The sequence below is a fragment of the Pundamilia nyererei genome, unplaced genomic scaffold (assembly GCF_000239375.1).
Source record: "Pundamilia nyererei isolate P.nyererei 1_Seehausen unplaced genomic scaffold, PunNye1.0 scaffold00121, whole genome shotgun sequence".
NCBI classification, from domain to species: Eukaryota; Metazoa; Chordata; class Actinopteri; order Cichliformes; family Cichlidae; genus Pundamilia; species Pundamilia nyererei.
In genome coordinates this window covers 1714405-1741517 of record NW_005187522.1, presented here as the reverse complement: position 1 = coordinate 1741517, position 27113 = coordinate 1714405, and the positions used below count along the sequence as shown (strand labels likewise).

The window sequence follows — 27113 nt, the reverse complement described above, 5'->3', positions numbered from 1 at the left end:
ATGCACAGAAAGAAAAGCAACACACCACGGCCTAGTGAAGAGCGGGGAATTTCCTAAGCCAGCCAATCAGTGCAAGGTCAAGGGTTAATAAACCTCCCGGGGCTCTCCGATAAGCACGTTTCACTGCTCCTTCACACTAATCGCCCATTTCCAGCTCGACTTTGGCTGGGTCAGCCAAAACTCAAAAATATTTTATTAGACAACTTGTTACTTAAATTATTTATTTATTTTCAGAGTACATTCAGCAGACTGGTATGCCTTGCATCTTGAGTAATTTTGCAAATTTTCAATACAGAAGTTAAATACATGGTTAAATCTGCAGCTCAAAGTCCAGCTCGGACTTTCGTAAACTAAGAAGGTGGAATGCAGCAGGCTTCAGGCGGTTAAACCTCAGGCTGTGGGTCATCACTGTCTTTTCATGGGCTAATTCTTTGAGTTCAAACACTCCCGTGTAGACTTTGCATGTTTCCTCTTTAGCAGCGCTGGATTCCGATGTTTCTCTGGCACGTTAAGGAACACTTCTGGCATCGGAGTGGAAAAAATTACATGGATCGAATGCGGGATGAATTACCTCACAGGGATATTTGAAGTAAAAAAAAAAAAAAGACTTTGGAATATAATTGGAAGCAGTCACCCTCGACTGTTCGTGTGAACTATGAAGTATTTGTAATGGGGTCAAAGTTGTTTAAGCTGTGGTTATTTTTACTTTCTTGACGCTGAATTTCGAAGCATGCGTGACGAGCACTTTGCAAGAATTTCACCAATACTAACATACAGATGTTTGGCGCCAGTGATTCCTATTCGTGCATGCTGCTGAGCAGCTTTTCCTGTCATTTCCTTTCATTTCTCTGTATTCTCAACCAAATGAAGCAAAACCTTTTTATTTTCTGGATGGCTTCATAGAAAAGCGCTCTCCCTAGAAAGCTTCCCATCTCTTCTTTTCCCCCTTTCTTCTTTGATTTTCACTGTTCTGTAAGAGGTCCACTGCCTGGGGATCTCCGTGTCTACGATGCATCTGTCATCATCGTGTCCTGCCGTGCCTGTCTGCCAGATAACGCTGTTTTCATGAAAACCGATTGGCCCCACATGTCAACAAAACACTGGCATAGTCATGTGAGGACCCGCCTTGTCGTTAACGCTTTGTGTATGAACGACATTTTAAAGAGAATGCAAGACAAAGGAAAGGAAAGATAAGGGGGCCGCAGAAAAACAAGACTGTGTAGAGCCTGTACTTTCTGCCGCCGCTGTGAAATGTTGCAACAGTACAAATATTGAGATAAGGCTAAAGTTAATGTAACACAAACACAGGTGGAAATTTATCTGTCAGCAAACAGGTCACATTTTAATAGCTGTGGACTTTATTTCAACCCAAGGAAAAATGGGAGAACATGAATATCAGCTCCTGCTTAGAGCATTTTAATTTTCTACCAACCTTTTAATCACAAATCGCTGGAAAGACTTAGCCTTCAGCTTACCATCAGTGTTATCGGTTATTCTTTGTGGCAGACTGCAGGCATGTAATCTTCTCTGTCACTGTACACAATTTAAATTAGCTTTTACTGACAGCGACCTAAAAATATCGCATCAAGTTAAATCTTAGCAGTAAACAGTGTTTACTTTAATTATGGTATATTTGATTTGGGCCATGTGTCGGTCAAGCTCCACCGACACACTTCCCTCTTTGGCCATCTGTTTTCTGCTTCAGGAGAGCTTTTGACCTACAAATCTCCCACAGCAGTATGGCATTTCAGGCAGCAGCTGAGTTTGAAGAGGCTTGCCTGCTAGAACGAAACCGTACTCTACTCCGTCCTGCCTCCCAAGGGCGCACTTTATTACTGATTGCCCCGAGATGCACCCAAAGACACGAGCGGTTACAGAAACTAGGCCAGCTGATGAGCTCAGATCGATGCAGGACCCAAATCTGTGAAATGGAGAGTGTGTAAGTGAAGAGGTGAGCTAGAACAGGCCTCTGAAAGATTGCTAAGGAAAAGGAGTTTAAAGAAGCTGCAGGAAAACTTTGTATCAGGAAAGATCTGTTTTTTAAAAAAAAAAGTCTTGTTCTCGTTAGGGATGCAAAGCTGGAAGGAGGGCGTCAGCGGCATCCTTCAGGAGGCGCCAGGGAGATGGTGATTGGGCTGGAGGGAGTGGAGTTGGGAGCAGATGGAAAGGTGAGAAACCAGCAAATATGTGTATGTGTGGTGGATCAATATAGATTGGTGTGTTTACTGGGACACTTCACTGGATACTTGATACAGAAGTCTTAAACCACCATTCATTTCTTTATATCTTGTTTCCAAAAGTCAGACTTTGGTATAACTTTTAAAGCTTTTTTTTTTAAAGTTTGTCTTTGATAAAAAGGCACCTAACTCGAGGGTGTCATCGACAAATACCCAACAACTTTGCAAAGTATCTTTAGGAACTTTGTTACAAGTACCTTACTTTTTACAAAACATATAAATTGTTCTCACTTCTTTATTTGAATCTACAAGAAAGCCAAAGATAACACAGCATAAAACCGGATTTTTACACCAACAAGGGGATTTCAAAAGGGCTATTAGCCAGAAACTCAAAGACAGGTGGAAAATAAAAGAAGTGGCTGACCTAAAACAAGGACAATATCTGAAAAGTATGGCCTGAAGAAATGAGTAAAAATGCAGTTTAGAGCTACATCTGTCCTTTCAGTTGATCCATATACTATTTGCTAAAATTGTGTCAGTGAAAGTGTTTGCATAAAGCCATTTTTAGGGAAAGGAAACTGGGAGAAAGGGGCAAAATGCACAAGAACTGGACTGAAGGTCATCTGCAACAGGTCTTATGGAGTTATTAATCCATTTTTTTTAATTTTTATTTTTTGTTTAAATCGTCATCTTTATGTACAAAGGTCAGGACCGAGGTATAACAGTGAGTGTCTACAGCTGTCTGTAAAATATGGTGGAGGCTCTGTCATGGTTTGAGTCTGCATTTCAGCCAGTGGTGTTTGAGATCTTATCAAAACTGATGGAATTATGAACGCATGAAGTGCAGTCAGATTTTGGTCGTGGCCTCTCCAGAGCCAGAACGTCAACATTTTTGAATCAGTGTGTGATCGTCTCAACAGAGATTGTTAGCCAACATCCAAAGAAGAGCTTTGAATGTCCTTCAAGAGGTCTGGAGAACTGTACATATGTTTTAGCAAAGATTTCTCATTTTTCCAGCAAATTATAAAGAAATGAGGGACTTGTGCACATTATTGCACATACAGAAAGGCCAAAAATGGTTAAGGTTGGCTAAAAATGGCACATTAGCATCGTAATAGTTCAGAAGTGCTGTACTGTTGATGGACGTTAGCTAGCAAACTAGCTTGCTAGTTGCTACAGAAGCTAGAATTTTATAAAAGTTTCTTCTCGCACAAATTACTTCCATTTAAATATTAATGTTGGTTATAAACATTGTCTAGTTTTCATAAATGAGGAAAATGAAGTGGAAGGCTTTTTTATTTTTTAGTGCTTAGCGAGATGATTTTTTTTTTTCCAGAACCCCGTGCAATGAGCCTTTTTTTTTTTTTTTTTTTTTTTTTGGCACTATTTTGCTGTCAGGGGAGTCCAAACGCCCCATGTGCAATTAAGCACATTAATAACAACTGCATTCCTTTTAGCCAACTCAGTTCCAGTCTCTTGTTATTGTGTGTGATGTCTCATGGGTACGTTATACTGGGACACTGTTAGTGCTAATACTTATTTGTGGTCCTCTTGTGCTGGAAAACGGATCTGATAACATTAATAGGTTGAACGGGTTTAACATCAGAGCGAGCAAGTCTTTTTTTTTTTTGGCTCTACTGAATAGACATAATAATTTGTATCTGTGTTTGCAGACTGTGTCGTACACCCAGTTCCTGTATCCCACTTATGTGCTGGGTGGCCGAAGAAACACAATCGACTCCACCTCGTCCTTCTCTCAGTCTCGCAACGCAAGCCACCGCAGCCTCAGCTTGGCCCGAGCCAACAGCAACCAGAGCAGCTTAGACACAGGTTGGTTTGCAGGCCTTACCTTTTCATCGTTTACTACAGTTGGGTCCACGTGTTTGGACAATGAGGGCTTGTTTTTTTTTTCTGGGGGGGGTTGGCAATTTTGTCTCTGTACACCACATCAGTTTATTTTAAATCAAGATGTGATTGAAGTACAAACATTAAGCTTTAATTCATAGGGTATAACAAAAGCCTTGCACATCTTTCAGAGGCACAAAATTAATTGGACAGCTCACTGATGAGCATTTCTAGGCCAGGTGAGACCCTGTTATTCACGACAAACTGATTAGATAAAACGTCTGGAGCTGAGAGGCCGTAATTAGGCTAAAAAAAAATCTGTCTCATTCTTAAAAAGAAGCGTTTCACCATCCAGATCAGCAACAGCTATTGGTTACACATAAAAACAGGAAGGACAAGTTAGACTTTGTCAGAGAGCATCTAAACAAACTTAAAAGAGCCCGTACAATCCAAAAGAAAAATCTTGAAAGCAAGATTTCCTCATATCAGAATAGTGTACAAAATAATAATGATAATAATAATAATTATATTCAAATAAAGTGAAAAGAAACAGTCTGTGATTCAACCACATTACCTGCTAAATGTGCTACAGGAGGTGTTGTGTTGTGGGCTTGTATGGTTGCCAGTGCAACTGGGCCACTAGTGTTTGTTTATGATGTGAGCGCTGATAGCAGGCTGGACTGTGACGTGGCCAGGGCTATGCTCTCTGCTCAGATTCAGCCAAACGTCGCAGAACTGATGAGACGACGCTTCTCGGTACAAGTGGATAAGGATTGTTTGAGCCTCTGAACATGGGGGACTACAAATAAAAATTGCTCTTAATTCCTAAACATTTATAACTTTATTTTATTTGCTTTGTTTATATGTAGAAAAACAATGAGTTGGAGCAAATCTGCCTCTTCTAATAATTTAAGTTACTTTAATTCAAGTCATTTCTTCACTTTGTATGGCAACTATTTCTCCCAGTCTGGTATTCTTCTTCCATTTTCAGTCTGTATTGGAATTTTTCAACCATAATCGCCCGTTGTCTATAGCTCGGTGTAATTCTTAAACATTTAATGCCAAATATTTTGGGTAAAGTTGTCGAATTAAAGCTCAAAGTCCACATGTCAGTCACACCATGATTATTTGATCTTAAAATGCTCTGTGTTGGTGTACAAATAGAAGAATGGTCTCACTGTCCGAGCACTTTTGGCCCTAACTGTATATTTTTATTGAAAAAGGAAATGCATGAAATTCAAAATCTGACTCAACCTTCGTTGTTTGCGTGGAAATGGCAGGGAATGATTTCGGGGACTTTCGCGAGTACGACCCTAATCTGCTGGATGACCCACAGTGGCCTTGTGGTAAACACAAGAGAGTCCTCATCTTCCCCTCCTACATGGTGAGAAAATACTAATCTAATCACAACAGCAGCAGCAACTGCTGCCTCGTAGCCTCTTGAGAGCAGAAAGGAATGGTGGTTTTTATCCGCAGCTTCATTTGCTTTGAGATGTTTTGTTGAAATGTTCTGAAATATCTCACTGGTATTTTTTATTTAATTTTTTTTTTTTATCATGCTGGGGTTCTGTGCTCAGTTTTCCCACCACAACAGAGAACAATAAAACCAGAAATATTTGTCTAAGGGTTCCTTCACCAAAAATAAAAAATCCTCAGTTTTATCTGCTTATTTAGTCTTTATCAGCAAGGTCACTGGATGAGACGCTCTCCCACCGCTTTGGGCCTGAAACGATGCAGATACTTTATCTCTGTGTAGTTGGCAGTAGCTATTAAAGAGCTACTGTGGCTCTCCCTCAACACTAATCATTCTTTTTACTTTTCCGGAAAAGCGTGGATGTTTTATTTTGGTTTGAAAAGCGAGGGAAAAAACAAAACGGCCCGATTCCCTCCTCATTCTTTCCAGGGTTCAGTTTTCGCTGTGGAGACTGGCAGAATGCACAACGAGTACTGACACAGTTGAAATGTTAGTCAAGGCCAGGCTTTTTTTTGTCCTCTCTTCCTCCAATTACTCTTGACAACAATAGCTATTGTGTTTACTACCGCAATGGAAGCAGTGAATTTTCAGCACTTCAGGAATTGGACACAGGCTGCTTGGGAGACCTGACTCTCAAGCTTTCAGGTTCAAACAGGGGATAAAATTATCTGTGCATATTGAAAGTCTTCTTTGTATTTCTGGCGACGTTGCATAGTAAATGGGTTACACCCAAGGAAGGTTCCCTATTTGGTCCTATCAGCTCTCAAACTACAAATTCACCATCCCAGAGCAACAAAAGCAATTTTTTTTTATGGACCTTTAATCCTGGGATTAATAGACAGGCCTCGACAGGGATCTAACTCCTAGCCCAAACTCACACCCACACATTAAACTCTCCCAGTGTGACTCAGCGCTTGTTATGGCATGCTTTGAGTATGATGTGGCTAAGGATTGTTTAACAGACATTAGAAAGGCAAGTTAAAAAAATAAATAAATCTATAAACCATATAAAACTGAAAACTAAGATTAAAATAATGCTAAAATAAGATGGAAAGATGCAGAGAAACTGAAAATCCTGCTTTTAGCAGCAGAACCATCTGTGTGGGATTGACTGCTAAATAGTTTGTGGCCGTCATGATGAATTAAAATTTGGCCAAAGGCATCAGTTTATCAGGGCAGCACGGTGGCACGGTGGTTAGCACTGTTGCCTCACAGCAAGAAGGTCCTGAGTTCAATTCCACCATCAGGCCGGGGTCTTTCTGTGTGGAGTTTGCATGTTCTCCCCGTGTTTGCGTGGGTTCTCTCCGGGTACTCCGGCTTCCTCCCGCCGTCCAAAGACATGCAGCTTGTGGGGATAGGTTAATCGGATAACCCAAATTGCCACTAGGTGTGGATGTGAGTGTGAATGGTTGTCTGTCCCTGTGTGTTAGCCCTGCGACAGACTGGCGACCTGTCCAGGGTGTACCCCGCCTTTTGCCCTATGACAGCTGGGATAGGCTCCAGCGCCCTGGAAAGGATAAGCGGAAGCGAATGGATGGATGGATGGCATCAGTTTATCTTGTTACTGTCTTTTAATGCTACTTTTTGTGACACGGAGCAATTTAAAAAAATTTACAGTCTTGGTTTTAAAAAACAACAACAAACAAACCCAAAAACAAACAAACCACACACTCTTTCATCATTTCTATGGTTTTATGTGTCAGGACATAATAAAAAAATTTATCTGGTCTCTACTAGGTTCCAAAATCATTTCATATGCAACCTCAGAAGAACAACATATTATATAATGTCATTATTTATTTAACGAAGGCAAAGTCAAAATGCAGAAGCAGTGTGTGAAAAATTAAATACACCCTCACTGCTTCCATAGGAATTAAGAGGGAAAGTAGCAGCCAGGTGGTGAACAAGTTTAGCTTGTTTAGAAGACTTACCAGTCATGCCAGGAGAAAATGGACGAGACATAATTGGAAATTTTTGTGGTTGTTTTATTTGTTTTACCGTGGTGCTGTGCATTGTGGCCACACACTTACTGCCAACTGTCAGGCACGGTGGTGGCGCGGTGATGATTTGGGCTGTAGGACAAATTGGGTCATGCAACAGGGCAGTGATGCCAAGCACAGCAGCAAACCTACAACAGCATGAGTGAAACAGAAAACAAAGTATTGCACCCACTCAAAGTCCAGACCTCAATCCATCTGAAATACTGCTGCAGGACCTTGAGAGAGCTGCGCATAAACGAAAGGCCACAATCCTCAATGAACTGCAGCAACATAAAGACGAGTGGGCCAAAGGTCTTTCACAACTTTCCAGAGAAAGCAGTTACTTCAAGTTATTGCTGCTATGCAACTACAGCTTTACACACAGCTGCTCCTGCATTTAGTTTTTTATTTTTCTTCAAATAAATATTGACACAGTATAATGTATCACGTGTGAAGTGTTAGGATTAATTACTCGATTGAAAGTGTGGTTATTTTGACACCACCTCTGGTTTTCTTTTCCAGACTACGGTCATTGAATACGTGAAACCCTCTGACCTCAAAAAGGACATGAACGAAACCTTCAAGGAAAAATTCCCACACATAAAGCTGACACTCAGCAAAATAAGGAGGTAAAACAAACACCACACAGAATATATTCACCTTAACAGAAGCTCTTTTGTTTTCTTTACCAACTTCTTTCTCTTCATTTTTCCTTCCTTGTTCTTTTTTTGTTTTTGTTTTTTTTAACTCTGTGCAGCTTGAAAAGGGAGATAAGAAAACTGGCTCAGGATGAGTGTGGCTTTGAGGAACCGACGGTGGCCATGGCTTTCGTCTACTTTGAAAAACTCGTTCTCCAAGGCAAACTAAACAAGCAGAACCGTAAACTCTGCGCTGGAGCTTGTGTCCTGCTGGCAGCCAAGATCGGGGGTGATCTGAAGAAACAGGAGGTCAAACTTCTTATAGATGTAAGCTTCCTCATGCACACATCCAACCCTCCCCCATCCAACCCCAATGTTTAATTACAGTACAAGAGATTAAAGGGTCAGTTCACTCTGATCAAAGGGAGAGGGCTTTCTTTCCAAATATTTGAGCATCATTTTTCACTGCTCTCAGTGACAGAGTCCACTGGGCTGGGTGTGGGTAGCTGATGAGGCAAAATCGACCCCTCAGGGTTCAAGTGTAACTTTAAACAGCCTACACAACATAACATCATCTGTAATAAGCCGTCTACAAGATAAAGTGTTTCAAAAACTTACTAATATTTAATTGACCTGAGAAAAAAAATTTGTGAGAACAGGGCCTGAAGCTCGAATCTCTAAATAGGAGAGCTTTTTGTTTTTTCCCCCCTACAGGGTAACACATTGCTAGTCTCCTCAATGCTTTAACAACAGCTTTATTTAACTGGGAATCCAAGGGAATTAGTGTTGAACCCTTAACCTCTGGTTGGGTGTGGTGAGATATGTGCTGAGTTGCACCTGGCAACCTGGTACCTGGATGCACACCCCACCCAGTTCCCCAGGGTCCTAAAGTCCACCCTCACATTACCACAGCGGCATAATAAAAACAAACCTTTTACATATTTTTAGTTTTCAATGTGTTTAATCTCCAAAAAGTGCAGTTTCAGGTTTTCAATTTCAAGTGAATAAAAGAAGTGCATCGTATGATTATGAGAGAAGGAAATATTTAATATATAAAGCCCTGTTAGAGTAGCAAATGCTCCACTTTTTGTGACCATTTGTTGGCTTCTTGCACACGGCGACTAAATATAAAGCCGTCACTTTCACACTTCTGAGCCAAGTGTGCTGTGAGCAGTGCAGGGCCAGGTGTTACGACATCCAGGGTTAAAAATAAATAAATCTAAATAAGAAGATTATGAGTCGAAGCATTTTTTTTTCCTCTCACACGGACTTGCTTTATTTTTCTGCCAGAAACTGGAGGAAAGGTTCAGAGTGAACCGCAGAGAGCTGATAGCCTTCGAGTTCCCCGTGTTGGTGGCGCTGGAGTTTAATCTGCACCTGCCAGAGCACGAGATCATGCCTCACTACAGACGCCTCCTGCAGACCTCCTAGCATTAGTGATCCATCAGGAGGACGACCGCCAGGTTCTCCTTCTGATCTCCCAGCTTTCCACATTTACCACAGTATCCATCCTCTGTCTTCTCTCCTCGTCTCTGTTTGATCACTTCAAGGTACCTCTGGCTGTTGGCGAGCCATAGCCACTGATCACTACAGACTCCTTCCCCTCGTTGGACCGACATCAGCCAAAGGGACACATGTTTTTAAACACTGTTTGACTTCTGCATTCGGCATCACTACATGGACTGAAAGAAAAGGGTTCAACCGTCTGGAAGCAAGCTGGTTTTTCTAGTTTGCATCTCTCACATCGCATCCTTCATCATTTTGTATTCTTAGTCCTCATGTTGACACGAGGCTCTTTTTAAAAAAAACAACTGAATCTGATAGTGATCTTTGTCAGTTAAAACAATCCGTGATTGTAACAATTTGATCCTTTCTTTAATCTTTTTGTAAACTTTTTATGATTGGTTGCCTCATGAGCTGCATACAATTTAAACAGAAGCCTTTTAAGAGGCTGGTTTTGTGGCTGGACTGTTATTCCTCAGCGTGAATCATGTTTTCATTAAAAGTGCACTTTTTTTGAAGAAGACACTGGGGCAGGGTGACGGTTTTTCAGACTTTTAACAAGCTTGAGAACTAACCCTGAAGTAGCCCCTGCTGAAAAGTATGTGGTCTTCGTAAGCACCGTACAGAAGACATTGGAACGGACCGTTCAGTTTTTATTTTTTCTCTCTCTTATGGTTTATTCACAGTTTTCCAACCACAGTCTGCATGAAAAGTAGTGATTCTTTGTACGCAGGTACCTGCCGAGAAGTTTTGACTTCCTGTTTTTCACTGAAGTGTTCCATTCATTTTTCTACCACAGTCTTTTATCAGAGTTGAATTTTCTGTGCTCTATGTTAGAGTGTATCGCTAGCACGTTTACAGTGCTTTAACAGATGCTTGTTCTGAGGACACGCTATCGACCAGTGATCAGTATCCGCAGGATGCTCGGGTGCCGAGAGGACATGCCAGTAACTATAAGTATGTTTGAGCCCTTACAGGCTGCAGAGATGCATCTCTTTAGCTGACCCTGACCTCTGACCTTTCTCTGATCTCTGCAGAGGGGAAAAATCCAGGCAAAATCTCACGTGGGATCTAGTCATAGATCAAACATTTACGTATACCTTGAATCATCATTTGATTTGAAATCCACAATGTTTTTTTTTTTTTATTAAAAAACAAAAAGTACTGAACATCTCGACCGGCGCGACCACTTAAAGGTGATTCATTCCATTTTTCTGGCATGTCACTTTCACAACTTGATCTTTTGCTTCCTACCTTGCACTTGTCTCGCACACTACCAGTGTTCCACTGAATCAGAAGCTGAGGCGACAGAGAAAGATGGTATTTGATGCTACTCAGAGCATTATGAGCTGAAATGATCACGAGATGAAACCAAACCGCTTTTGATTGTCTTGATTCAAAGTTGGGTAAAAATGCTGAGCTTATGTTTGTTTGCAAGCCCAAAGACGTTGTTGTAAGATGCACACTAAAGTGTGTGTGTGTGTGTGTGTGTGTGTGTGTGTGTGTGTGTGTGTGTGTGTGTGTGTGTGTGTGTGTAAATAAATTGCTTTGCTTGTTCAATCAAAACAGAAAAAGACTGATGCATGCTTCTTTTTTTTTTTTCTTTCTTGCTTTACCCAAATCTGCTGCGCATAAGTGATGGTGACTAGATTTAGTGGAATGTGTCTGCCTTTGTTTTCCAATAAGTTTCAAATTCTTTGGCTCCAGCGTCATCAAACTTAATATTGTTCAGATATGATAAGTTTTTTATTACTAGTAAATGAGGGAATGAATATTTCCAGCTAAAAATATTCAATTGGACCATGCTAATCATTACACCTACTTAGCATGTTAGCATAGTGACCATAGTTGCAGCACCCCTTAGACCTCATGTCTCCCCTCTCTTTCCATTTGCCCTGTTTTGTAACTACTGCTTTAATTTAAAAATAAATAAATCAACAAAAACAAAACATTGGGCCACCTTAGTTTTTTTCCCCCATCATCTAAACCTGATAAACCAGGTCCTCCCACAGTTTTCAGGCTCAATGTACCATAATTTCAGGCTTAACCAGTGCAAACCGTCCATCTGAAACAGACCTGAAAGCCTTCCCTTAGTGTTGCACTGTTGCAGGATATAGTCTACAATAGGCCTGCATGCTGAGATACATTAATCATGTTGTAATGCAAGCTACACTTATTGCATACTTGACCTGAGCTCATGCCATAATACAGAAAGGGAAGAAAGTCGAACTGTAAGTATTGTTTTTATAACTGTACAGCACAATCGAGCTGGCAGGTAACTCATCTTTTAGACAATGCATATTATTTTGTTGATAAATAGTCTTGCTGTACACTTAAAGTTGGGTAATGTCAGTTTGACGTGCCGATATTGTGGATTTATTTTGAGCACATGTAATATTGCACAAAATCCAAAATAGCTGGAACAAACTGAGCTACTTGCACAGTGCCTGCACCAGTATCTCTCTTAGGTGCATGAAACCATGCTTCCCTTCAGTTGCTTTCACTGAAAATCTCTGCACTTGCTCCTCTGATGCAATCTGAGAGGTCTGTTTCTTATCAAGTGGGAACTGTCCTCTTCCTGACACGTCCAAAGTAAACAAGGCCTGCAGTCACGCCGGTCTCGTGCTGCCATCAAAACAAACAGGTCAGGCCTGAGTGTGGGCACATGTCCTACATGGCTTAGTCCCCTCCATTGAGGGCCTAATTCCCCCCTCACCACCTCATAAAGGGATCTATTGACAGCCCTTCCTGAGCGCTGCTCACACATAAGTGACCCTCATTGTGAAAATATGTGTACCATCGTTTGGGGCAAGCTGCAGCCTATTGCCCTTCCCTTTAAAATAACAACATTTGGCTGAAATGGCATTTTCCCCCCTTTCCTGTCATGATACAGTGACTCAGGGCTTTTCCATCATGTACAGTTTGTAAACAAGGAAACGATGAAAGCTAAGGATTGAGGCAAATTACTGTTGAGCAGCGAGTTCGGTGGTCTCTTTGTTCACATCTGCTTCATCTTTCAGTAACCACTGTGCTATTTTTCTAATGCTGCTGCACGGTCAGGAGGGGAAAACTCTGCAGGCAGACCTAAAAATCTGATCCTCTCCTCATGTTTGACGAGGCTACCTAATCTCTTTTGTTCCACCCCAAGAGTCTATTTCAGGGACAACTGAGCCCACTGTAACAAAAAACCAGTGACGCAAAGCAGGTCATTAAATGCTTCTTCCACTTATTTATTGATGGACACACAGATCAACTTGTTAAGTAGGTTGAGTGGACGCTCCAGTGCGAGTTCAAGGACGAGGCTTTACGTTTGATCTTTGAAAGCAGATGCGATGGTGATAGATGACATTTCAGAATTTAAAATCTACCAGGATACACTTGTGTTAAAAACAGTCAGTATTAGCTAACAGATTATTTTGTAGAATAGTCCTGTTACCTAAGAAAAAAATAATATAGTTTCCAGCTGCTGATAATCCAGAGTCACCTTCATCCAGACAGCAGTCAGTGTCACAGTACAAATTATACAATGAGATTTTTTTAAAATAATAAAATCATCCCCGGTGACTTTGTATGTGGGGGATTTACACAACATACTGTAACCTTTCACAGAAATGAAATCTACCTCGAGTAGGTTTGCGATTAGGTGAGCTGGCACACTTTGCACAAAAAGTAGATGGTATTGCAAAGATGAAATATAAGTGGTTATTAGAAAATATACACAACTAGACCCCTTTTTTTTTTTTTAAACCAACAATCATTGTTTAGCACAGGGGTGGGCAATCTCAGTCCACGAGGGCCGGTGTCCCTGCAGGTTTTAGAGCTCACCTTGGGTCAACACACCTGAATCACATGATTAGTTCATTACCAGGCCTCTGAGAGAACTTCAGGACATGTTGAGGAGCTAATTTAGCCATTTAAATCAGCTGTGTTGGTTCGAGGACACATCTAAAACCTGCAGGGACACCAGGTCTCGTGGACTGAGATTGCCCACCCCTGGTTTAGCATGTTAAAAAGCTGATTGACTCGAAGAATAATCTTAAGATGCAACAAATTTCGATGTCCAAAATCTATTCGGGAAAACCCAAAAAAATGAACAAACAAAAAAAAAAAAAAAACAAAAACCGAAGAAATTTCTTCAGAAACATTTTGTTCTATTGTTTATTGTAAGAGATGAAGAGAATGGCTAAAAACACTTGAGACCTTTGACAAAACCGTGCACACTGGCTCCAGACAGAGCAGAGCAGTAGAAAACAACTTTGGTTCTTTTTTTCTTTTTTTTCCCGCCCCCAGAGGTTTATCAGGATCCCCGACTCTCTAGCCCAGGGGTGCCCAATCCCAGTCCTCGAGAGCTACCGTCCTGCAGCTTTTAGATGCATCCTTGTTCCCACACACCTGAATCAAATGAATGGCTTGTTATCAGGCCTTTGCCAAACATGATGGCATGCTGTAGAGATCAAACCATTTGATTCAGCTGTGTTGGAGTAGGGATGCATCTAAAAGCTGCAGGACGGTAGCTCTCGAGGACCGGGATTCGGCACCCCTGCTCTAGCCTGACAAACGGACACCTCAAGGGTTAACTTAATGAAAAGTTATCAGAGCCAAGCTGTGCTGGTTTGTGCAGGGAGAAGTAAATATGGAAGCTTCGGCTTTGAGTTCCCTGCTTGCAACCTTCATCTGTTAGAAGCTTAAAAATGCTGATGAGTTGCAGAAAAACACCACCCTTTTTTATTGCTTCTTTAATCAGTAAAACAGCTTTAGTTGTGCCAACACAAGCTTACATTACAAATTATAAACAATGTGTCATGAATGACACTTAATCATGGTCATGTACATTTTTGATCAATTTAATGTAGCTAGATAAAAACAAATGTGCTTCTCTTTTTTGAAAAAACAACAACATGGGTAACCCAAACTTTTCAGCAGCTGTAATAATAACTAGAATTTTATTGGGCTGCTGGTAAATTATAGACTAGTAAATCAACTAATCTTTAGTTTCAATTCCAGACCACAATTTTCGATTTTCACTTTAGTTTCAGGTTTTGGGTTTCAGGAATAATCATGAGTCATCATCTATTCTGGGCGTTACTACCAAGCAAAATTTGTCTCGTATTTAAGAGATTCTTGTACAGTAGTGCAGAGGAAATAATTTCACACCAGCTGATTTTATACACACACACACACACACACACACACACACACACACACACACGGTTGTAGCGAAATGTTTGCCATGCTTCCTGTTTTTCTAAAATAACCTTACTGTGCACATCTGTCTCTGTCATAATGAAAGATGAGGACAGGTCAGAGTCCAGTGAGAGGCAAGCCTCGCACATCTTACATAATAGTACTCCTACAACCTGTCTGCCTGATTCAAAGAACACTCCCTGCTCTCACGGGGCAGTGGATAAATAAGTCATGAGCTGGAGGATTGTGTGACAACAGTGCTCGACAGACAGTCACAACAACACATGCTGGCAGGAAGAAGACAGCTCTAGGTTTGGCAACTGCTTTCAAATGGGATGCGACTGTGACTGATGGCCCCCAAAGTGTTGGTGTTGATTTCCAAAAAGCTGCAAAACTTTGATGCTAAACAATCAGCTCCATTAAGACGTCTGTGTAGCTGTGAAATAGTGACATGCTGCAGAAAACTGATTCACTGACTAATTAAAAGCACTGCAGGACCGCGTCTCTGCAAACCATAAAAATTAGGTCACTTCCACTACATAACTGAGAGCGTGGATTCAGGCGCCACACAGTGGTCAGTCTGAGCAGCCTCAGCTACATTTACTGAGTGGGTTATGCTACATTAACGTCTGCTACAGTTACAGTTCACAGCACTGAAAATAATGAAGAAAAACAACAAAAAAAAGCTACATCAGCAAGATTTATAGCATATACTCTGAAAACAACATGAAGTAGGCTCTGCAGTATTTTTAAAAGTACCATTTATTTTATTTTAAAATATTTAGAAACTTAAGAATCCCAAAGGTTAAATTCAGTTTTGACAACAAAATTCATCATTTTAGACACGATTAACTGTGTTAAAGCACAGCTCTATTAAAAGAAAACAAAAACACCACAATTCATTATTAATGATTACATCAGCTGTGCAAAAGCATTCTTCATATCCAGTTCAAATTCCAAACAATATCACTGCATCACTAAAAAACAAACATGGAACCATAAATGGGAAGCAATGGGAGGTATTAATGGTGTCAGCAGAGTACACTGTGGGTGTGAAAAAAAAAAAAGTTCACCTCCTTTAGTGGAGAGACGCCGTCACCCGTATCAGACGTGCTGTGACCTGGGTGAAGCAAGTGAACACGGTCCTGGAATGTAGTTACAATTTCAGAGTGCCCACAAATTAGTTGTTTTTGTTTTTAAAAGGACACCAGAAGGAATTCTAAGACAGTAATGCATGGTAACAAAACTTTAATAGTTAAAAATCAACTACATAATAAATTAAAAAGGTGAAGGGATGACTCTAGATGAGCACAGCACAATAAGTGTATTTTAATTCAGTCCTGTGAAAGCTTTTTCATGGCTGAATGTGAAGCCGCATCTCTCCACCTTCTTGGTGCAACACGTTGCACTGTAACTGTATCTAAACACTTCAATATAAAACCGTTCTAAGCACCATGGCTCCCTTTGCACCTGGCATCAACATGCATTCTGGCTGCATTTAAGTCCAACAATCCACATCTGCAGTCGCTTGAGGCACTAAAGATAAATAAGCAGGTTTGAAAGTAAAAAGCGACAACTACCAATGTGGAAGCAAACAATGCGGAATGCACATATATGGAATGTTTTGGTTGGGCTCTGTGTCACAGTGTTTCAACACTGATGGCGTTTATATCCACCAGATGCAGAAAAAGTCCTCTTTCTTTAACGCTGCTGCTAAGCATAGTTTCTGTATTGCTTTGTTAAACCTGATTAACCTTAGAAAATGTTTACACGCAGCCCACTGGGGTCAAATCGCTGGAATTGGAAAATGTGGTGGATCATTATTTGCTTGATGTGTCGTTTTGTGTGATGTGAAGCTGAAGTTATGATTCATGCTAATGCCAGATATCATAAGAGCCTGTGATGCCATTATCATCATTAGCTCTAATGTTGTATAATATCAAATAGCTATATAAAAGTCCTGCTTTGACAAAATCCATTTACATGTTTTTGTGGTTATATACATTTATAATAAAAGTAACCAATATCACCCTTTTTAGTTTTCTCGAATCAGAACCACACGCACCATTTGGAACTGACTGAGGGTTTGTCTGTAAAATGATGCCGGGGGTGGTGAATCTCCCACATTCAGACTGGCAAAGTGTCTGTTCTGTGGTATGTTGCTCAAGCTTCAAACTCTGAAGTCATACTTATCCTGTAGTGTGAGTAGGCGGAAGAGGAAGGAGGAGGATTGGTGGGATCCAAAGTCTTCGGAGGAAGTTCGGTAAGTATGTATTCGGGCAAGGCCTCTGGCGCTCCCATTCCCAAAGTATATTCCTGAGTGAAATCCATGCATAGTAGTGGCAATGACGACGAGTGCGTCAGTGGTCACAGAAATTGCTCGCGCTCACACCCACGCACGTCGCTCACAGACAAATAGTTAGTTCATTGTTCACTGGCTCAAGCAAGCTGCTAGTAGTTGAGTAGGCGCTCCCTTTCTGTGCCAGACCAGCTCTTCTTAGCAGCAAACACCTTTGCTTTGTTCACTGACGGACCTGTGAAGAGTCAAACACGTTAAAGTCAGTATAAACAGCCTCTATATTGGTGCACTTGTTTCTTCTATTTACCGCATTACTGACCTATATAGCTGAGCAGTACAGGGAGGAAGATGAGGCCGTGCGCCGCCCCCAGCAGCACTATGGCCAAGTACATCCTAAAATAGAAGACCTGGAAGATCTGCGACTTGGAAAGTGCCAGGATTAAGATGCCTCCAAACTTTGTTAATGTGATCCCACTGAAAACCTGCAGAAAGAGGAAAAAGTTATATGAGGCAGTGATAATTAAAAGTAAACGTGACCCTTTCATCTAGCAGTTTTTTTATGCACTGCATTACCAAAGTGCCAAAATTATTCTTTAAGCCAAAAGAGATCATAATACGACACCCTCTTGTGGATTTAATGAGAGGTGAAAAACTTACTGAGCTGCCCATGTGAGCTAGGGCCTCCTCAGCACGCTCCACTCTGTTGTTCTTCACGCTGACGGTGAAGGCTCGCACGATGTGACTGCAGAACTCCACCGAGATCCCACAGCTCTGCAACAGAGGACAGGAAACACCTCAGCACCACCAACATGAACATTCAGGAGTTCTATTCTGTGTGAGGTTTTCTAATCTTTTTTTGTGTTTTTTTTTTTTAAATTAATACAACATATTACTTTGCCAACACATCTGCAAACCTTTAGGGACACTGTTACATTGCAAAGACAAAATCCCTGATTGGAGGACTGAAAATGTAAACAGTCCCAGTTTAAAGGGTACAGCGTGTGAACCAGATGCAAACAGGAACAAAACTTGACTACACCTACATTGTGTTCCGTTTCACCTATTCTACAGTAACAATTGGGGAAACAGTGGCTGGAGGCAGCAGCACAAAATGACATCGGCCATGGCAACCTTGCTTTTATATACAAATATACCGAGAACACAGTCAAGCTGGCAGCCACCGGAATCACTGATGTGTTTGCAATCTATAGGTGTTTAACAGTGAGAGAATTTGGAAATTTGTCTCACTGATTGCAAAGATGTGTTTGCAATCTATAGGTGTTTAACAGTGAGAGAATTTGGAAATTTGTCTCACTGATTGCAGTCAGACTGTGATTGTTTGAAGACAGGTTGCCTCCCACAAGGCAATCTGTGCAATTGACTCAAGTAGCTGCTGGAACTGCTTACAATGAGTTGCTGGATGTTAAAGTTTAAAAAAAAACAAAAAAAAAAACGAATTCAGCGCAATCACTGGGCAACCACAGATTTTACTCCTATTTGCAGAAAAAATTGGCATTTTTCTCCTACTGTGACTGAGCTATTAAAGGTTATATCTTTAATAATATCACAAAAAACAACACCTATATAAAACACTTAACGCTCAATGAACCAGTATATTAGGATTAGTTGTTACTGTATTGTGAAAAGCATGCAATAGAAAACAAAATCAACAAAATCTGGGTTTAAAATACAAAGCTTTTTGGTTTTCCACTGTATTAAAGTGGATATTTTGGTTAAATGATAGACTTTCACATGATTACAGTGTAAAACAGGCTCACTCTATCAAACCTAAACTCCGAGTCCAGTGAATTCAAGGTGCTCTTACCATAACCAGGTTCACAAGTGATACTGCATTGAGACTGATGTCCCACAGCCACATGACACCGAACATGTTGACCAGAATCATCGCGATGGTAATGCTGACCAGCACGCCTGCCCACAGCTCGAAGCCCAGCAGCACCGTCGTCACCACAAATATGGCTGCCAGCGAGACGCACAGGTTCAGGATCGTGTCATTCATGATGGTGAGGTACTGCTCGTAAAACACGTAGAAGACGCTGCAAAGGAGGAGAAGACACATTAGTTAGCAATAAACTGTTATCTCAATAGATAAAAGAGTATGTGTTTAATACTTGTATTGAAATATTGGTCTATATGTTTAAAAACAACAAGGAACTGTGGCTTTATTACATTGCATTTTTAAACTAGTTACCAATCATCCTGTTCTGACAAACAGCAAATGTAATTTCATAAAAAAATAAAGTGAAATTTGTAGAGAACAGAAAACGCTTTAATGTCAAACATCTGCATTTCCATAAATGTTAACCTTTCACTGCATTATTCCTGATTCTCCTAGATAATATTTTTATATTTTGAATTGACCCTGAGGTGCCGTACCCATTTTATTTAGCCCCCACTCCTGGTGCTTCCCACCTGTTTTTGTACTTCGTTAATGTTTTATATCAATAACTTATTGCATTATTGTGAAGCACTTTGGTCTACCTTTGGTTTTAAATCTGCTATATAAATAAAATTGTACTGTATTGTATTGCAATGTTGTTTTCTTTGCTGTGTGTTTATCTACAACCTACTTCCCCACCTCTGATAACCCTAAAGTTTCAGTTCAAAAAAATTCAGCATACACCACCATAAACCATAAAACAGCGGCTGAAACTGAGAACTTTTCATTTGGAACAAACTTTAATAAAGAACTATAAAATGATTTATATATATGCGCGGCAGGTTGATACGATAGGTCTTACCTGTAGGCGAAAACTTTGTGGTCCATGGACTCACTGATATTTTTGGCCAGGATTCGAGCCATTTTCAGAGCCTCTACATAGTCTGGGGACTCCTTTAGGATGGTGTGGTAAGTCATGAAGTACGTGGCTCCTACCCCTGTGTTGTTGGGATACAGGTCAACTGCGGCAGCATAGGCTGCATGGCCACTAGAGGAATATGGGAAGAAGTGAAACATCATAATCCACAACAAAACTGGTACACAGTGCTTTCAATAGGAGGAGGAGATGTCGACAGAGCTTTAAAATTACCCTTTTCCGCATTTCAGGTTGGGGTTGTCAGACAGGAACATGGGTAAAAAGTGCATGAAGTCTTCTCCTTCAGGCCTCTTTTTTCCACTGGGAGTCATTGGCCGACAGGATACACAGGACGAGTTCACCACTGGAAAAATACATTAATCAGTACATATAATTCTGCACATTTATTGTGACAAAAAACACAAGAACAGAAAACTAATAAAGTAACAAGTGAATGTTTTGGAAAGTCTGATATACAACATAGAGGTGATTAACATACAATATATACAGATCACACTGTCAACATTATTACATTATCATCACCATGGATACAGATTCCTGCACCCGTTTTTTGTTTTTGTTCTGAAAAATGTAATGCACCTTACTTTAACCGTTTGAGTTCTTATATTGCCTTGTTGTTTTGGCATGGATTATATGTTTTACAGCCATTGTTTCATATGAAGAACTAGAAATAAAAACCTTTGGCCAGACTGGCCCATTGTAACGGCAGGGTTATGGGGTTATGAAACAAGCGTTCAAAGCACTGAATAAAACTTTACCGGAGGCATTGCAGAAGGCCCCGGTGGTGTTGTAGTACCGACAGCAGGTGGACTGAGGCTTCACCCAGTCAAAGTAGTCATCCAGCCAGGAGGATGGTGTGCTGGCAATGCTTGTGCTATAAGCAGAAGAACAAATAAATAAATAGCTCTGGCATCACAACATCAAAGCAGACAGGTTTCAAAACCTTTGCAGGATCTAAAGTTTAGCAATTGATATATTAATTTACACAAACACTTAAACAGTTGGATCAGGAGCTCAGACTTACTAGTTGCTTATAAGTGAGGCTGTGTAGACCTGCTGCACCAGGGAGTTGTTGTTACACCCCACCCCTCCACACACAGCATTCTGACCCTCTGGGCTACTGTAGTTGAGACCTTCCTCTACCACAAAGTAAACAGGTGCTCCAGTGTGGAGATACTCGCTCATGTTCTTGAAGTACTGCAATACATACGAGTCCTAGAGAGAAAGAAACTGTCAGAGCTGCCCGCAGGAAAAAGGATGTGAGACAAGATATCGTGCTTGTTCCATGCCCCCCCACACACACAGCTGTGAGAAATTATGGCACATTACATGCATGATTTAGCTTCCTGAATGACTAAGCAGCAAACTAACCAGACTACAAATTTCAATGTCACTGCTGAGTGTTGCTACAATCAACCTGTAGACAAACTTTTCCAAAAGTATCAAAATGGTTGAAATGGTGTACATAAAACTTACATCCGGCATGGATAATTTCTGGTCCAGTCCGATCTCAACTTTATTCACCACAGCAATACTGAAGGAGAGCATTCCCACAAACACTGCCACCTATAAATAACAATGATCATGAATGCATGCTCATGATAAACAATTCTTCAAATCAAACCCAAAAACCTGTTTTTTAGCTAATTATTAAAAGGCAGGCGTGCATGACTGCACTGAGGTACTCACTATGACCGGTCGCACCCACTCTGTGAGGATGAATGGGGCGAAGACTTTCTTGAAAAACTGGAACAGGAAGCCATCTGTTTTGATTTCCTGTCCTTCTGGCAGCGTCACGCAGCAGCAGATATCAAGTCGATTCCTCTATTAGACACAAACAACAAAGCATTTGATAAGTGTACGTTACCACTACTGACCTAGTCTGAAACTATCAAGAATATGCACTCAAACATTTGTTATTGAGATTCAAATACACTCCAAACTCCACTAGGAAATTTGAACAATAAGAAGAAACATCACTGCACCAATTTCATTTTAAATCTCCTCAAAATTAGATTAAGAGTTTGCTGGGACTGAAACTTTCAGCTTAAATATTTGGCAAAACATCTCCATAAACCCTCAGTCTGTAAATCTCTAACTCTGTTCATATGATCGTCTCACCTCTTGCCTTTTAGCGTCCAGACCGAGCAAGCTGACAAAGCAACTGATCTGCAAAAGGAAATCAATAAAAACAGCCAAGCCAGCAAACATGGAGAACGTCCTGACTGCTGGCATGCTGGACAGCGCTCCTGGAAAAGAAAAAGAAAAGAATTATTTTATCAGTATGTGACTCACCAGGGCACTTTGACACATTTTGTGGCCATGGCAACAATTCGGACCAAAAAAAAAAAAAAAAAAAAAAATTTCCAGCTTTTAATGCCTTTGATAAGTGTAATGGAAACAAACACTATTAGAATCAAGATTCAGACAATCAGCGTTACACAGCCTTGGCATACAGTCAGAAGAGTGAAATAAATAGCACCGTCACTGCCAAGTGACTCAGTTGTTAGAGATTTGAAATAGTCCCATCAGTACAAACAGTGTTACAGAGCATTTATTATACAATCACTGTTGTATGAACACTATGTCAGGGTAGGTATTGATGATAAAAAGAGCAGTTTGATCTGAGAGCTGTCTGTGTACTTGATGTAGTAATAAAGGAAAATGTAATAACCGATCTATTTTACCCAGGAAGAAGGCGACAGTCTCAGAGAAGGAGGACAGAAACAAGCTTGGGGCGATGTCTCCAAGAATACGACCGATCTGCTGGTGGAGTTCTTCCTGTGGCATCCGCTCATCCCTCTGTTCGAAAATACAAATGAAGAACCAATTTAGTACACGTAGCTGGTACAAAAGGGACCCATTTTTATTTACAGCTCCATTTTTCTATTCTTGGACTCACCAGAGTAGCTTAACATGATTCACCGTTCGAAATAATCCTTATTAATCTTACACTGGGCTTGAGCGCAGCCCCTCAGTTCATCATCCATCTGAAACATGCCATCTTATCTCCCCTTCTATTTAGACCACCCCCTCTTTACTCTGATTGGTTGTCAGCCTGACTGACCTTTTGGCAAACATGGATCACTTGCAGATAAGCTGACCTCATTATCTGAACGTTTAGTTATGCTTATAAGAAAATAATAAAAAAAAAAAACATAATAGAGAGACAGAAAACTGGACAATAAGTTATATTTAATATTAATAAAGGTCTAGAGTAGCACCACATTATATGGCAAACCACTTGTTAATTATGTGTCAGTTTAATGGACTGGATTGAAAGAGCTTACCTGGTATGTCTGTACTATGATAAAGATGTTGTCCACTCCAACAGCCAGCACAAGGAAGGGAATGACCTCAATCACAATGAGCGTTAGTGGGACACCACAGTAGCTGAAGATCCCCAGTGAGCAGGCCACAGAGCTCAGCACAATCAGGATACCTGCTATACCCAGGGAAATCTTAGAGTCCACCTGTAGGGGCAAAAGTATAAAAAGCCCATTATGTGCACACTTTATGCATGACTAGAAAAAAAAGCTGCCAATCATGTTGATCCAGTTTAGCTAAATTAAAGTCATGTGTTAAATTCTATGGTCACAAACAGGAAGGAGGAGTTACAAAGCATAATGTGTCAAACTATTTCAGGCATGGATTATGTTCACTGATCATTAAAAGCACATGCACAGTGAAGAAAAAGAATTTAATTTTTACCAGCACTCTTCTAAAGCTGTGGATGTGACCCAGGGCCAGGGAGATGTAGATGAACATAATGCCATAGCTGAGGACCACAGTGCTGATGTCGCTGTTGCTCTCTCTGTTGATCTCATCTTCAATGCTCCTCTCTGCACTGAAAGCGATGGTCAGGTTGGGGTTGCTGAAGTTCTTCATAAATTTGATGAACCTGAAATGGAAGCAAAAAACCCAGATGTTAACGTACGAGCAGCATCTTGAGCTACCGTGAGCTTATTGATCGTTTGTTGTCTCACTCGTTTTCCCATGCCCGAGCTTTCTCCAGTCTGACGGTATCATTCAAATAGTTGTTGATGGGAAAAGTGATCACGAGCGCAGTGGCATTGTTGTAGTTTGTGTCTGTAGTGGGAAAAGAAGGAATACAAAAAACAAGATGCATGAACCACTTAAAATGCTTCTCATTTATCAATCATAATAATTAGGATTACTGAACTGACAGTTATTGCTTAATGTTCCTTTTGAAAAAGTGTACAGATTAAAATGGCTTCTAAATTACATCGTCACACTTGGCTGAAGACAAAAATGGGAAGTTGTTCTTACTTTTGATTTAGGCTTTATTTGGATGCAACATTTCAGATCTAGTAATGCTCCATATTCTTGCTATTAGTACTTAAGTCATTTGTTTTTCATTTTCTAATTGTAGTACAAGATCAGTTCTAATGATGTTGCACTACACTATAATAAATGCAATGCCACAGTTTATTCTGAATCAACACTTCTACAACTGCAACATAGCCCAACACCATCTAAACCTCGCCCCGATACTTGTCTCCAACCTGAGCTGTCCCCTCTAAAGTTATTACAAAACCCATCCTTCCCTGGTAACTCCAACAAAATATTACAACATAAAATGAATAAAATTAAATTAATGTAGGTATAAATGAATTATATAATCAGTCATTTGGAAGGCCAGACATTTTCTTCTACAACAATCATGCACTGTAGTACTATTATTATTATTTTTTAATTTACCTATTTATATATTTTATAACTTAACACCACTGAAATTTAGACACATGTTATTTCCCCCGTTGGATTTTTCCTGCTTTTAACTTGCACAGAATTATCTCTTTTTTTTTTTTTCATTCTTTGTTTTGTATGCATTTCATGGCACTTTTTTTAAAAAATCTATTCCATTATTTTATTATAATTTCTAATCAAATTTTTGGCACTTTAGGCCCTCCGTACACTGCTACAAATGGAAAGTTTATATGCAGAGTACAGCGAGTGATCAAAGACCAAAGTGTTTCTTTCAGCGCAGTAAAACTCAATAAAGGAATAATACGAGAAGCTGTAAACCAATTATGTAACTACTGTAGGGGAGAAAAACAAAAAAAAACAAAACAACTATTCCCACAGTTCTGGGACAAACAGCAGTAATGATTTGCACTTAGAATTGCTTTTCTATGAAACGTGTTGCATGCAACTTAAAAGTACAATTTCATTAAAACAAAATTCGGAATTGGTGAATACGCAAGTTTCCCCCCCAATGCAACAGTTTAACTACCAGGGTGGCGTCCAAACAACTTTTAACATACAAAAGCTGTGCCAGTATAACCCCCATGCTCTGATTGAAGTTGTGTCAAACCGAAGTCATGTGAATATACTTCACAACTCACCATCGTATCCTCCCAGTGCAAGCCAAGGGAAGACAGGGCCACCAAAGGTGCCTAAACAAGGGTCATGTAGCATAGTGGTGTCGTTGAGGGAAGCTGGTGCACTGCACAAGCAAAGAGAAAACAATTATGTTAAAGACAACCGTCAGTAAGGGTTTGCAGAAATCTGCGTCACATAAACATTTATTGCACATGACAGCGAATGAGGAAGTTTGAGTGCACTATTTTAAGAAGACACTTTTTTCAGTGACCTCAACTGCACAAAGGAGATTCTTGTTAACTGCAGGTGCCATTTTTCAATTGTTGGTTTGCTTTTTTTAACTTTTAAAAATATTTCTTAGACATTTAACACAAATGTGACAGCAATTAAAACAAGCTGATAAGAAAAGTAAAGGCTAAATCTATCAATAAAACAGATACAAATACTTTTACCTGACACAGTAGAGGAAGTGGTCATGATAGTCAGCCCAGATAAAAAATTCATCTCCCATTAAGTGATCCAGTGTAGCGTGGCTGTTCTGGAAGTAGTTTAGGACACTAAGAATTGTACAGTTGTCATTGTACGGAGCCAGAGGAGCCAAGCAGATGTCCTTCAGGGTAACGGATTCTTGATTATATGAGGCTACGAGGCCTTCAATTTCAAGCTGCAGATCCAGGACCTGGTAAGTTGAAAGAAAATGGAAAAAGAAAGGAGAACCTTTTAACCACCGTATGAAAAATTTGCTTGCTTTTCACGTGCAAAGCTTCTATTTTATCTAACAAAGGAAACAGTGACGTTGTTACAGAATTTACACACTGACAGCATTGTGGCTCGGTGGTTAGCAATGTTGCTTCACAGCAGAACGGTCTCTGGTTGAAAACCTGCGTGAGTCTGCATGTTCAGCCAATGCCATTAATGTGGAATATATTAGCCAAGGATACGCTCAAAACAGAGACACCATGATGCTGTATTTATTTATTTATTGAAGATAAGAAAGTCGCTTGTGTACATTGGGAGAGCATTAAATCATATCTAACCTCATTGAAATATTTGGATGGTTCGTTAATACCTTTTGTTTAAACTTCTATATAGTTTATATGTGTCAAAAATAGTCAAAGTAGACTGAACAGGCTTCCAAAATAAACCAGTGTGTGAATGGGTGAATGACTGAATGTAGCGTAAAGCGCTTTGGGGTCCTTAGGGACTAAGTAAAGCGCTATACAAATACAGGCCAATTGGGTTTTTTTTTCAAACCAGTCTGACTTCAACTCACCTGATGCAGGAGCTCTTTGTTCAGAACCGAACCGAATGGGAAAGATCCTCCAAAATACGGATTGTAGGTCTCATTGAGCTCGAGTGGAGTAGTTATGATGAGCTGCACAGTTCTAAAGAAAGGTCCAAAGTGTTTGTCGAAGTAATCCTTCTCTTGACGAGCTTGGCTCTTGGGCGATGACCAGAGCTCAACGGGGTCGGTGGTGATGCGCATGTAGGCCAGGCCCCCAGCTGAGGCTCCCACCAGTACCAGGCAACAGAAGAGGATGAGAAATGGATGCCTCACGCAGAAGGAACCCCAGGAGCTGAAGAGCATCCGCAGGCCATTCTCAAAACGCTCACCCAGCGTTTCACAGCATGATGCATTTACTGAAAGGTAGGAAATACCTAGAACTTAGTTTGGGCTGTGTGGTAATTACATCAAGACACATTTGGAGAAATTATGCAGTCTCAATGACATTTCATAGCTGTACCTTGATCAGGATCATCACTGTTAAGTGACAGTGGGTTATTACTGTCCAAAATGGGGCCATACTCAGATGTGATAGCTCTTTTCCTG

General features: G+C 40.4%; 2 protein-coding genes across 4 annotated transcripts in view; one reads left to right on the top strand and one right to left on the bottom strand.

Moving 5' to 3' along the window:
- Nucleotides 1–11132, top strand: part of cables1 (Cdk5 and Abl enzyme substrate 1) — a 24587-nt gene extending 13455 nt beyond the window's left edge. For all 3 annotated transcript variants that reach the window (XM_005742571.1, XM_013913246.1, XM_005742570.1), the window contains 6 exons: nt 2069–2168; nt 3851–4007; nt 5303–5406; nt 7998–8104; nt 8233–8440; nt 9404–11132. In XM_005742571.1, the coding sequence (XP_005742628.1) occupies nt 2069–2168; nt 3851–4007; nt 5303–5406; nt 7998–8104; nt 8233–8440; nt 9404–9544 (817 nt within the window). In that variant the 3' untranslated portion in view covers nt 9545–11132. The remainder of the gene's footprint in view (nt 1–2068; nt 2169–3850; nt 4008–5302; nt 5407–7997; nt 8105–8232; nt 8441–9403) is intronic.
- A 4243-nt stretch (nt 11133–15375) lies between these two features.
- npc1 (Niemann-Pick disease, type C1) overlaps nt 15376–27113 on the bottom strand; it is an 18256-nt gene continuing 6518 nt past the window's right edge. The window contains exons 7-25 of the mRNA XM_005742569.1: nt 27028–27110; nt 26556–26923; nt 25735–25961; nt 25306–25406; nt 23923–24025; nt 23648–23837; nt 23227–23409; nt 22624–22738; nt 22058–22185; nt 21626–21760; nt 21413–21502; nt 20961–21151; nt 20695–20810; nt 20150–20279; nt 19862–20047; nt 18925–19156; nt 17757–17870; nt 17419–17581; nt 15376–17334 (exon numbers count right to left, since the gene is read on the bottom strand). Coding sequence (XP_005742626.1) covers nt 17252–17334; nt 17419–17581; nt 17757–17870; nt 18925–19156; nt 19862–20047; nt 20150–20279; nt 20695–20810; nt 20961–21151; nt 21413–21502; nt 21626–21760; nt 22058–22185; nt 22624–22738; nt 23227–23409; nt 23648–23837; nt 23923–24025; nt 25306–25406; nt 25735–25961; nt 26556–26923; nt 27028–27110 — 2938 coding nt within the window. The 3' untranslated portion in view covers nt 15376–17251. The remainder of the gene's footprint in view (nt 17335–17418; nt 17582–17756; nt 17871–18924; nt 19157–19861; nt 20048–20149; nt 20280–20694; nt 20811–20960; nt 21152–21412; nt 21503–21625; nt 21761–22057; nt 22186–22623; nt 22739–23226; nt 23410–23647; nt 23838–23922; nt 24026–25305; nt 25407–25734; nt 25962–26555; nt 26924–27027; nt 27111–27113) is intronic.